Genomic DNA, 12,132 nt, shown 5'->3' with positions numbered 1-12,132 from the left:
TCAGTTTCGGCAAAAGTTTCGGTCGGACTCTACTCTTAAGGTTTCTGATTAATTATCGCAACCACATTGGGTCGTTATCGATATCATAATCTAGAAATGACAAGAAGTTTCTTGCGTGCCATTTGTAAATAAAGAGAATTGGATAAAACAAAATAATGAGATCACTTTGAAACACTTATACAAATGGATCTATTTTTACCTCTTCTAATAGTCGTAATAGGCACATCAAGTGAAAATGGACGCCTACTTTTTTTTTCTTTTTATTAGATGTCAGGAGAGGTAAAGACAGCTTCGGTCCATTTTTACAAGAGTTTTTTAAAGTGATTTCTCTTTATTTACAAATGGCATGCAAGAAACTTCGTGTCATTTTTCGCTTATGACATTACGATCCAATATGACCGCAGCGATTAGTCAGGAATCTTAATAAAAATTGTAAGCATTTGTTGAAAATCGATAAATCTGAATAACATTATGGAATGTTACCAATGAATAAGTCAAAACATAAGACCAGATATGTGTGTAATATCAATAAAAAACGCAATTCCACATCATGTATTAACATCGACACTGTATATCTTCAACATTGCAAATCCGGAACTTCCAGTATATGTACAATACACTTTCAAATAGAAGAAATATTAATTGAGTTTTTATAATATAAAGATAATAGATTTGGAATGTAAGATCGTAACATTACGAGACATTTACATTGCGACATTTTTCGAGACTAATCTTTTTCTTTTTTTATGTGTATTAAAGAACAATTCTTTTTAATCTTTTTGTTTTGTTTTAAGTTCAATCTTACGATCGATTCCTAAAGATAATATCACATTGCCTCTACTTTGCAAAGTTAATACATCATAACTATGAAATATATTGCGAAATCGTTGAAAGTTGAAACTATCGTTAAATATAGGTCACATGGCACTATTTCTTAAAATTCTTAAATATCCATTTTTACTCAAGTTTTCAATACTCAGGAAATTTCACGATTTTAGATTTTTTTTTTCTTTTTGTAAAAACGCTTGATCTACCACAGCATTGATTAGCTTAAGTAATATAATATCGGAATGAACTCTTCGATTAAAATTAATTTACAAATGCGAGAAATGCATAACAATACAATATTCGTAAACATTGACGTTAGTACCAAATTGCTATCGATAATTACATTAGGCAGAGCGTCACATTCGATAAAACGCACTCGAGTGCATAAAAAAATTAAATCGTGCTTATATAGTTTAGCGATGTGTAATTAGTCCTATGTGTCCACTCTTATCTTTTTCGCAGTCAAATGGAATGTAAAAACCAATATATAGAATCTCACGTGCTACGAACATTATTAAAGGTCTACTTTAGGATTTTTGTTCGCGCGTTATCTACGTATAGATAATGGATGGGAAATATAATTCGTAATGCGAACACGGCGGTGTAGTATAACGATCCCGTCATTTCGATGAGTCCGTACTTTAGATCTGAAGTACTAGGCCTGCGCTGGAAATGTTGTCTCCGCCACCTGCCGTCTGACTAGCTTGTGTGCAAACCAACACAGGAGCGACGCACACCTGAATAGAAATATCCTCTTGCTCTACCATTAATATCTCGTCCCAACAAGATACTGGTTTGTCAATGTTCAATGCTATTCGAGTACCGTCAACGATAGATGTCGAGAAACTATCATCCATGATCAGTGTTGCTTTCTTCACGTCAACCTACATTAGAAGAAATAATTTTAAAATCATCAATCGCGCATAGGATGACACGCCATTATGTGTCTGACAGTTCCTAACGTTTCATTCGAAAGAAAATTGTAAATTTTATAACTATTTGGACTTATTAAATATTAGTAATGATAAAACATTTATGAATTGTTCTTATAAGTTATTTATACATATGTAAATAATACTTACGTTACTCGATGCACATACGTGTCTATGTGCAGTAAGTGATGCTTTGGCTGCAGCAGCCATAGTATTCTTCCAAACGGAATCCTTGACGGTAAATATGGCTTGATATGCCAGCGTATGAACGTGAATTCTTGTGAGCTCTCTAGAATTTGCGATCGACTTGCCTCTCAGACGTATGAGTTTGAACAACGTTCTCATTTGATCTAACACCGTTGCGACACGCGGAGTCGAATTTGCCACCAACGAGATATTACCGTAATACATAGTATTGTACAGATTCGCTATTTCCTGTTCGTTCATTCCCAAACTATCAGCGAAAGGAACTACCAAGTCGCATAATTCAAAGAGCAATTTATCTTCGGCAAACGAGGCCATCTCGAAGTGAATTCTGGTAAAGCTCGGACGATCTAACATCTGTTTCTTTACATTCATTAGCAGATTCTTGCGTTTGTCTGTAAAATTGCGTGAATGTAAAAAAATTATTTTATTTTATATATATATAATCGTGAATATGTTTGGAGAAAAGTTACCTTCCCGAAATGGATAATTATCCATCATCTGAAGACCGCTGACTACCAACAAATCAGGATCATATGTTCCCAGAACTTTGTCGAAGGCATTAAATGAGCTAATCATTGGATTATTTACGTCGTTATGAACAATATATCTAGAAAAAGACGTGAAAGAACACAATTTCCCATCAGTTGATTATATATTTATCTTATTACTGTTATTTTATTATTATCAGTACCTGTTTGCTCTTGCGCTGGAATAAGGACCCCACACTTCACCATGCTTATATTCCATGATAAGATGAATATCGTCACGTTTCACTTCCCCACCTACTATATTTATCACCTGTGGAATCATCTGATATAAGGATCTGGTCATTTTAGCTGCGAGAGTCACGTCACATCCCTCTCGCGCGAATCGCATCGCCATAACCGCTGCATTCCCTCCAATTGTTGAGTAAGACGACGGAAACGAACGTGCTTTCGATACCAATTCATCGAATAAAGTTCTGTTTGCCATATAGCGTCTGCGGAGTAAAATTTATGTCACTCTGTATAAGATAGCTGTAACGATTATAATGTATGATATAAAATGCTTTAAAAGTAATGTAATAAATCTTGACAATCATTTGAGGATGTTTGTGACTAAATTGAAAATCCATAATTGTTTAGAAAAAGTTAATTGAGATTTTAATATATATTTGTTTACTCTATGAGATGTTTGAACCAATCTTAGCAGAATAATTTTGTCAATCAAATGGGCCCCAGAGCCCCTAATATTAAATATTTTTTTGTAACTTGACTCATATTAAATGTAGTTGTCAAAGTTTCTGGTCAAAAAAATTCTCATATTTTTAATTTAAAATTTACAAAGATTTCTGAAAAATAATTTTTTTCAGAATTTTATAAGTTTTCTTCAGAAATTAAAGAATGAGAAATTTTTGAAGTCTCAGAATGTGTCAGAATTCATAAATATGAAGAATCCTAGAAAAGATATAGACTTTTTTAGCATTTCTAAAAAGTGTTGCAATTCGTATAAAAAATTTAAGAAATTTTCTACAAAATTATAAAATTATCAAAAATTTTAAAACTTACATAAAAATTCTGAAAAATTATAGAAACATTAAGAAAAATTTTTTCCATTTGATTAGGTCAAATATTAATTTAAATAGATATAATTAATATTTAAAATAATATATTTTATAATAAGTTTATTACAGTTTTTAAGTTGGGAATTTTTTTTTTTTGGAGGGATTATTAATATTTCAGATTTGATTGCGTTGAAAGTCCGACAATCATATCGGCACGCAATCATAATTTCTGAAAATTAATTCATTTAAAAATGAATTTAAAATAGTTCAACATCTTAACGTTCAGACCGTTATTGGCGCTTCTTAATGTATTTAATATATTTTATAATTTTACTAATTATCATTAAGCAACGTACTTTCTGCTATGTATACTTCTGGGCTATCATATGTCAAAACAATGATAAAACTCAGATAAATCTTACTCGGCTGCGGCTCCATGACGAAAATAATAGGCGAAGCTCTTGAGTAGTTCAAGCTCGGTATTGATCTCGTCGAAGTGTTCAGGCCGGCCGATCTCGTCCGAATATCTTAGCAGATGTTTCGCGTCGATGAAGACATCGGTGCACGCGCCATAACCTATGGCAACTTTTGGCCTTCTGGTAATGACGTATTTGTTTTCGAGCTTCTCGAGGCCATGTAACAGGGTCAGCAATCGTTTTTGCAAGATGTCGTCGGTATTGCGATAATAGATCGCCGCCAGCACGATCAACACGGTGAGGAATGTCCCGAATCCTAACCTTCTCTTGTACCCCATTGCTACAATCAACGCGAGGAATGTTCTGAATCCTAACCTTTTCTCATACTTTGTTTCCCAACCTGTCCTAAGTCTCCTCCCTGCTCCCTCCCGGATAAAATGTTAACGCGCAAATGCCACACAATTGACCGCGAAATACGCATACGTGTACAAAAAGCGTCATTGATTGTCTCGCCCATTTTGTAACGATATGTTTTTCCTCCGATAAGACATATCGCATTTAAATATTTGTGTTCCACGATTGTTATCAATGAGATTCGCCAACGTTGCTTTTAAAGTTAATATATATATATTTTTTTTTGTTTAATGGAAAGTTAGGACAAAATTCTTTAAAATTTTGACATTTTTAAGTAATTTATTGAGCAATAGCATTGATATAAATCTTACGTGATAATGTATCAATTTAAAATATTTTCTTTGCACAAAAATGTCTTTAATATAATGAGATAATGATGTTAATGTAAGTTTTATGACTTATTTAGAAAAAGATGATTTATAAATATTTGTCTGTATAAGTACATGCAATATGTAAAAAATAGTTTACATCATAAAAATTTACTTACAATAAGTATAAAATTTAAAAGCTTATCACTAGGAATCAAACAGTCAGCACAGAAAAAAAATATTTTACATTCATATACTGCGCGATACATTACACATAAAAAATGCTTAAAAAATATTAAAATACTTATACTTTACAGAAATACTTATATTATGCATAGAAAATTGCAATAATTACATATAAATATGATTAAAATAAAACGATATCAAATATAAGTTATAATATAAATATCTCTTGTAATATCTGGATCAGATTGGAAGAGCAACAAATAAGTAAAAGAGAAAATATTATGTACAATATTCTATGAATTATCTGCAATTAGTGCGATCGTTTCATTATCTCTGAGATCTTACTATAAAAGGTATATTCAGATCATTCGTACTATGCTTTTCTCTCGGAAATAGAGAGTGGTCAGAAGTTGAAAAAATTCATTACCGAAGCCTATCTTTTAAACAGGAATTAATAAGAAATGATATTTTTTGTGTGTTAGCAATAAAAGATTTTAAAAACTTTTTTATTTAAAGATGTTTCTTTTCAACAGACGTATCTAATCATATTTTACTCATCTGGGTTTAAATTAAAAATTTAAGGTAAATTAAATGTGCTATAGTTTTCCTAATTTCCCACTTCATTTTTAAAAGCTTAAATACATCTAGTTCATCATATAGGATTTGAGCTTAAAAATTTTAATTTAAATCCCTGATAATTTTTTATGTCTGGTCAACAAATGGGTCCCATACAGCACAGAATTTGCAGCAATAACGCTGCAAAATCTCTGCAGTATTGCTACAACATGCTGCAACAGTGTTGCTGCAACTTTTGTGTAACTTTGTGCTGTAGAAAATGACTCATAATCTGTTTGATATTTCCTTCTTTTTCTTATAAATTATGTAAGTGATACTTGACTCAAGTTTACTCTACTTTCGAGTTAGTTTCTAAAAAACCATAATGCCGCCATTAAGAGGTTTAGATAGATTGATAATAAAAATTTTTTCCGCAGTTTCCAACCACTGTCCATTTCCGAGAAAAAAGGATCGTACGGGTGATTTAATACACCCTATATATAACTTTATCATGAATTATTGAATCAGTAATTTGAAAAAACTAAAATAATTATACTTATGTTTCATATTTAATATTAGTATCTACATATAGCGTTTATTCAGAAGAGAGACATATTGATATTAAATAAGAGAGGCAGTTATATATTAAAAGAATCTGACGCGATAATGTTCAATCATTTACATACAGCCGATTGCTGTAGTTAGTAATTTTTTTATTAGCTCTAGTATTCCATTCGGGTGCATTAATATCTTGTCTCAAAAAAAAACAAGATATTAATTCGCCAAGTCATATTTCTTTTATTCCTTATTTTTCGTATGGAGGCGCATGTGCTTTTTCAAATTATCTAGTCGATTACACCGGCGATCGCAGTAATCGCACTTATAAGGCATCAAATTGCTATGCACTACCACGTGGCCATTTAGATGACTGATCTGCTTGAAGCGCTTGCCGCAGATGGTACAGCTATACGGACGCTCATTCATGTGCGCTGACGAGATGTGCGTCTGCAGATTCGTCTTCCTGACAAACGTCGCCTTACACACGTCACACTCGAATGGCCGTACATTCGCGTGGATCGCCAGATGCGACTTGAGTACATTCTTATGCTTGAAGTTCTTTTCGCATAAATGACATTGAAACGGTCGTTCGTCGTTATGTACCTTTTTGTGCACCGACAGATGTGCTAATTGCTTGAACATCTTGGCACAAATTTCGCACTGATATGTACGACCGTCTTCATGCGCGGCACTGACGTGACGGCGCAAAGTGTCCGCTAGGGTATACCGTTTACCACAGATCTTGCAGCAGTACGGACGCTCATTGGTGTGCGTCAGTAAGTGGCCGTTAAGGTTGCGCTTCTCAAGAAAACGTGCACCGCACACATCGCACTGATACGGCTTTTCGCCGTTGTGCACGTACATGTGCTTCTTCAATGAGTTTGACAGACTGAAACGTTTTGAACATATGGTGCACTGAAAACGACGCTCGCCAGTGTGCACCAACATATGCGACTTGACGTGACCAGCTTGCTTGAATCGCTTGCCGCATACCTTACAGTCGTAATGACGTTCCTGCGTGTGCGTGAATATGTGCCGTTCTAGCACGCTCTTCATGGTGAACACCTTTTTGCAGATATCGCACTCAAACAGACGATAGACGTCGCGTACCTTCGATGTCGTCATCGTGGTGTCACCTTTATGCGAGGGTGTATGTTGCTTTAGCAAATCCAGCGAGTCGAACTTTACGCTGCATACTGTGCACTGGAATGAACGATAGTCATGATGGGTCAGTGAGTGTTGACTGAGATGACCCAGTTGCTTGAAACTCTTTTTACATACTTCGCACTCATACGGCCGTTCGTTCGTGTGCGATCGCATATGCCTTTCTAGCACGCTCGGAAAACTGAATTTTTGCTTACAAAACGTACACTTTAGAGATTGTGTTTTTGATACACGATTCTCCGCTGGCAGTTTCCGTTTCCCGATTTGGTTGGAGTTCTTATTGTCTTTGCCAGAGGGTTCTCTCTTGTCAAGCGACAAATCACAATTTTTATTCATTATTTTAGGATTGGATGTTCCATGTGTTAGTTGAATCATAGATCTTGTATTGGCAACATTTCTTGTTTTTCTGACTGGTATCTCTCTTTTTTCGTCAGCTTTATCTTTTTCATGTGATTGCTTCATATGCTTCTCGAACAATCTCAGAACGTTAAAGGTTTTATTGCACAGCTTACAATGGAGAACCTGTTTCGCTTTGTGAATTCTTATGTGGTTTTTCAAATGCCCTATTTTCATGTATTGCTTTTGACAGTACTCGCATTTGAGGGATTGAGTATCTTCGTTGTCTTTCGATTCATTCTTTATGACTGTTTTATCTGTAGACGTTGAATCCATCGTGTATACATCATTCAGATCCTCATTCTTTATAATGACGCAACTAAAAATATTTCCATCGTTGGTTTTTGAAAGTGTATTTTGACTCTGTGTATCTCGTATATTTTCGTTTTCTTCGCACTGCTGAAACATTCGAAATAGAATAATTTCAATCATTATGTTACGTTTATAATATTGAGATACAACATTGTACATTATACTGCATTATTACATTGATATCGTTTGATGTATTCTGTGTGTCTTCCGTCATTGCAGCCTCACCTCCATCCATCTTATTCGACAAATGTTTAATCCATTCTTCTTCTGTTCTCAGATTTTCCATACCTTTTCCTATACCTTGAAAATTCTCGCGTGCATTTTGTCTGAACAATACGTCATATGGAATTCTGCCATTCTGATAGTGATACGTCGTGTTATGAACAATCTGTATGAAATTCAGTCCCTCACACCAGGTTCTAGTTGGATTTTTTTTCATCCATGATTCAAGCGAACTCTTAAAATCTCTGTAACTAACTTCGCACTTAGACGCGTCCCCATGCAATATGAACAAATCATTCCACATTGAACGTAGTTCACATACAACTTGTTCAGCAAACGTACGTCCATTGCCGCTTTGTAATACTCGCGGTGCTCCTATGATTCCCAATACATCTAACAGATTCGCGGCGACCTCTTTGGCTGTATTGCTATGGAGAGCTTTTAGTATAACAAATTTAGAAAACTGATCTTCATAAACGAAAAAATACTTATAATTAAATGTTGAATCAACTGTCATCTCTATTACGTCGATGCGACCTTTATTATATAATTTCTCTGAATCATCAGTCAATTTTTTGTATGACTGATTTAAAGAATCTGTTTGACAGGGCTGAAAACAGTACATAGAATAATTTTAATTAGATTTTTAGTACATAAAACATTTTAAATTATATATTGTCATATAAGATGACAATGATATCTATTCTTAAATTAAATGTCTAATCTTAGTGTTATTGTAGTATTTAATAATAATAATTTTATTACATGTACTTATACAAATTAGATATAAGTATTCAGGGTGTTTCCAAATTAAATGGCAAAACTTCGGGAGCGTGTAGAGGAGTAAAAAACTAAGAAAAAAAGTCCTATAGACATATGCTCGTTTTTGCTCCGTTTCAGAGAAATCGAAAAAAAATGTTTACATTTCTTGCCATATCTAGCACCGACATATTTGATTACATTTTCCACTTTCTGTTATGAATTTGTCAGTCGCTCTTTGAAAGCCTTTAACAGTAGATGAATTTTGTCTTTTGCAATATGCCGCGTACGTATTCTAATAGTGAATATGCTGATATGGTTTTTGTATACGGTTTCTGCAACGGTAATGCTTTAAAGGCGGTGCGAGAATATGCACGACGATTTCCAAACAGAAGAGTGCCAAACCGAAGAGTGTTTATGTTGACATTTAATAGATTGCGAGAGACTGGAACATTTTCAATTCGACAAGAAAACAACCGATTTCAAGCAGCGTTACGAAGAGATTTGCAGGCAGGGAATCGTATTTTACAACATTTTGACAATCATCCTGAGACCAGCGTTCGGAATGCGTCGGCTGTATTGGGAGTGTCACCACAAACAATTTGGCGAACTGTAAAAGGAGATAATCGCTATCCCTACCACATTCAAAAAGTGCAAAATTTATTACCTCAAGATCATTGGAACAGATTGAACTTTTGTAACTGGTACCTTCAGACATGCCACAATGATATTTTATTTCCATCTAAAATAATGTGGTCAGATGAGGCAACATTTACCAGAGGTGGAATAATTAATCAAAGGAATTATGGGCTCATCAAAATCCCAGGTCTGTTAGAGAATACAAATTTCAGCAAGAGTTTTCTGTTAATGTCTGGCTTGGAATTTGGAACGACGTTTTAGTGGGACCGTTTTTTTTACCTGCAAGATTAAATGGGGACCGTTTTCTAAATTTCTTGGAGAATGAATTTTCTGACTATTTAGAAAACATCCCATTACAACAACGTACTGAAATGTGGTTTCAATTAGATGGATGCCCTGCTCATTACAGCAGAGTCGCTAGAACCTGGTTAGATAGAAAATTCCCACAACGATGGATTGGACGTGGAGGAGCAGTACATTGGGCAACTCGTTCGCCCGACTTAACGCCATTAGATTTCTATGCATGGGGTACTCTGAAGCAAGAAGTTTATTCTTCGCCTATTCAATCAGAGCAACATTTGAGAAATCGTATCGTAGCTGCAGCGAACAGAATATCGCAAGAACAGTGCCTGGCTGCTACAAGAGCCGTGTTTGACAGATGCAATGCTTGTATTGCTGCAAGAGGTGCACATTTCGAACAAAATCTTCATTAAAAAGTTTATAAATAAAATAATTAAAATAATAAATTAAATATATTTTTTTCTTTTTTCGTGATTTCCTGCGAAACAAAGCAAAAAGGAGCATATGTCTATAGGACTTTTTTTCTTAGTTTTTTACTCCTCTACACGCTCCCGAAGTTTTGCCATTTAATTTGGAAACACCCTGTATAATACACAAAGATTTAAATGTTATAATTCATTTACTGGATAGAATAAAATTAAAACTTACTGTTGCATCCAAATAACTGTTCTGTTGTTTAATTTCCTTGTCCTCTTTAGACAAGACTTGCAGATGCATGATTTTGTTTTGCGCAGATTGCTGTGAATTTAGAGTACTTTGAAAAAACTCTGCTTTTTGCTTTATAATTAAGAAGTCCTGATTTTTGTCTTCTGGTAGCAAGTGATCCAAAGAATTGTGCATATATGTATTTTGTGGTATCCATTCCATACTTAACGGCATTTCTTTGTTCATTATTATTTATCATATGTTGTACTTAATACTGTGTTTCTTTGTTCCTACTGCTTTCTCTATCATTTCCTGTAATTAATTAACAGTTTTATTATACAGCTATTAAATAAAAAAGAAACCAATGTCTTCATTAAAATCTCTTTATCACAAAAAATAAATAGACATTAATAAAATCAGCACTAATTTACTTCATAATGGTTATTTTTATTGTAACTTAGGCTTGATTTTTCATTTTCTGGTTAATTTAATATATGTATGTGGTTAACCAGATATTTTATCTAATAGGCTTCATCAATGGAGGTATTTGATGACGCAAATTGACACAAATCGACACAAGTGTCATCCTGTCTTTATTATTCTCTGTCTGTCAAGAAATGTAGAAGAAAGACGTTTGTGTCGAATTTTGTCATTAAATGGAAAACAACCTATGATGATATGAGTGAAGCTCAATGAATGAAATATCAGGCTAAGATATCCATAAGTTAACCAGATAATGAAAAATTGGGCCTTATAAAGATTAATTCAAAACTGTTATTCCTTTACGTATTATCTATATAGTCTTACATGTCAAAAATCAAGCCGGCATAATAGAACATACAATCACTTCTCGATCGAAAAATAACCTATAACGTCACATAAATTCGACTTGTATCAATTCCCAGTTGCTGCGTTTATTTGAAAAAATTACTTAATTGGGATTTGTATATCACATTAAATTGTCCTCTCGTGCATCTTGCTTTGCTTTAATCGGAGAGAAACCTGAGAGCGGTCATCCCTGATTTTTCCGGTTTTTTCATGTAACGCTTATACCAGCGTACCAACTCCAACGTCTACTTTTGCCTTTAGAAGTGCTTAGAAGTCGACTGTTGGCCGATCGTTGAGTCGACGACTATCCGTTAAACTCGCTTCTTCACCGTTTATAGACAAGCCGCTACGAACTTATTGTAGAAGTAAGATTGCAAATAATTCAGAATCAGTGGCTGTGACAGATTTCCTAACCTGAGCCTGAATTCTTAATAAATATCGCATATGAGATATACGAAGAACTGTAGTATACGTATATTGTATATACGTATGTGTAGCAAACGAATCGGTTAGAAGGTTATAATTGTTCTTTGACATAACCTTTTGCTCTTAGAAATATCGATGATCGAAAGAATCGATAAATGCGCAGAACGATATGCGTGCTTCCCTGAGGTGCGTTCCAATACTCGACTCTATCAACTCCCCTATAAGCGCAAAATGTTCCTAGAATGTTACATGAATATTATTAAAAAAAAATTAAAATAATGTTATTATAATATTTCGAAAATATCATAAATATTTTTTAATATTACAGGAGTATTCTATAGAGGTTATATGTCCACTTATATAATAAACCTAGGTATTATATTTTAATATTCCTGAAACATTATTAAAATATTAATAAATATTAATTATTTTTAATTTTGTGCAATTTGAATTCACAATCCAGTAACGAAAAGTTCTTATCAGTCTATGCTGCA

General features: G+C 34.0%; 2 protein-coding genes across 2 annotated transcripts; both read right to left on the bottom strand.

Moving 5' to 3' along the window:
* Positions 1-325: 325 nt before the first annotated feature.
* LOC108731692 (ADP-dependent glucokinase) lies at positions 326-4,429 on the bottom strand. Its single transcript, XM_018462140.1, has 5 exons — positions 3,933-4,429; positions 2,659-2,946; positions 2,438-2,574; positions 1,911-2,359; positions 326-1,712 (listed from the first exon to the last, which is right to left on the bottom strand). Exons 1-5 carry the CDS (start codon positions 4,262-4,264, stop codon positions 1,470-1,472), a joined length of 1,449 nt encoding a protein of 482 aa, XP_018317642.1. The 5' UTR covers positions 4,265-4,429; the 3' UTR covers positions 326-1,469.
* A 1,747-nt stretch (positions 4,430-6,176) lies between these two features.
* Positions 6,177-11,849, bottom strand: LOC108731560 (zinc finger protein 708). The gene is made up of 4 exons (XM_018461928.1): positions 11,192-11,849; positions 10,388-10,696; positions 7,995-8,651; positions 6,177-7,906 (listed from the first exon to the last, which is right to left on the bottom strand). The coding sequence occupies exons 2-4, from the start codon at positions 10,628-10,630 to the stop codon at positions 6,188-6,190; spliced, it is 2,619 nt and encodes an 872-aa protein (XP_018317430.1). The 5' UTR covers positions 10,631-10,696; positions 11,192-11,849; the 3' UTR covers positions 6,177-6,187.
* Between the last annotated feature and the right edge of the window lie 283 nt (positions 11,850-12,132).

The sequence above is a fragment of the Mycetomoellerius zeteki genome, unplaced genomic scaffold (assembly GCF_001594055.1).
Source record: "Mycetomoellerius zeteki isolate Tzet28-1 unplaced genomic scaffold, Tzet1.0 scaffold135, whole genome shotgun sequence".
NCBI classification, from domain to species: Eukaryota; Metazoa; Arthropoda; class Insecta; order Hymenoptera; family Formicidae; genus Mycetomoellerius; species Mycetomoellerius zeteki.
The sequence above is the reverse complement of the archived record's forward strand: the minus strand, read 5'-3'. Positions and strand labels throughout refer to the sequence as shown.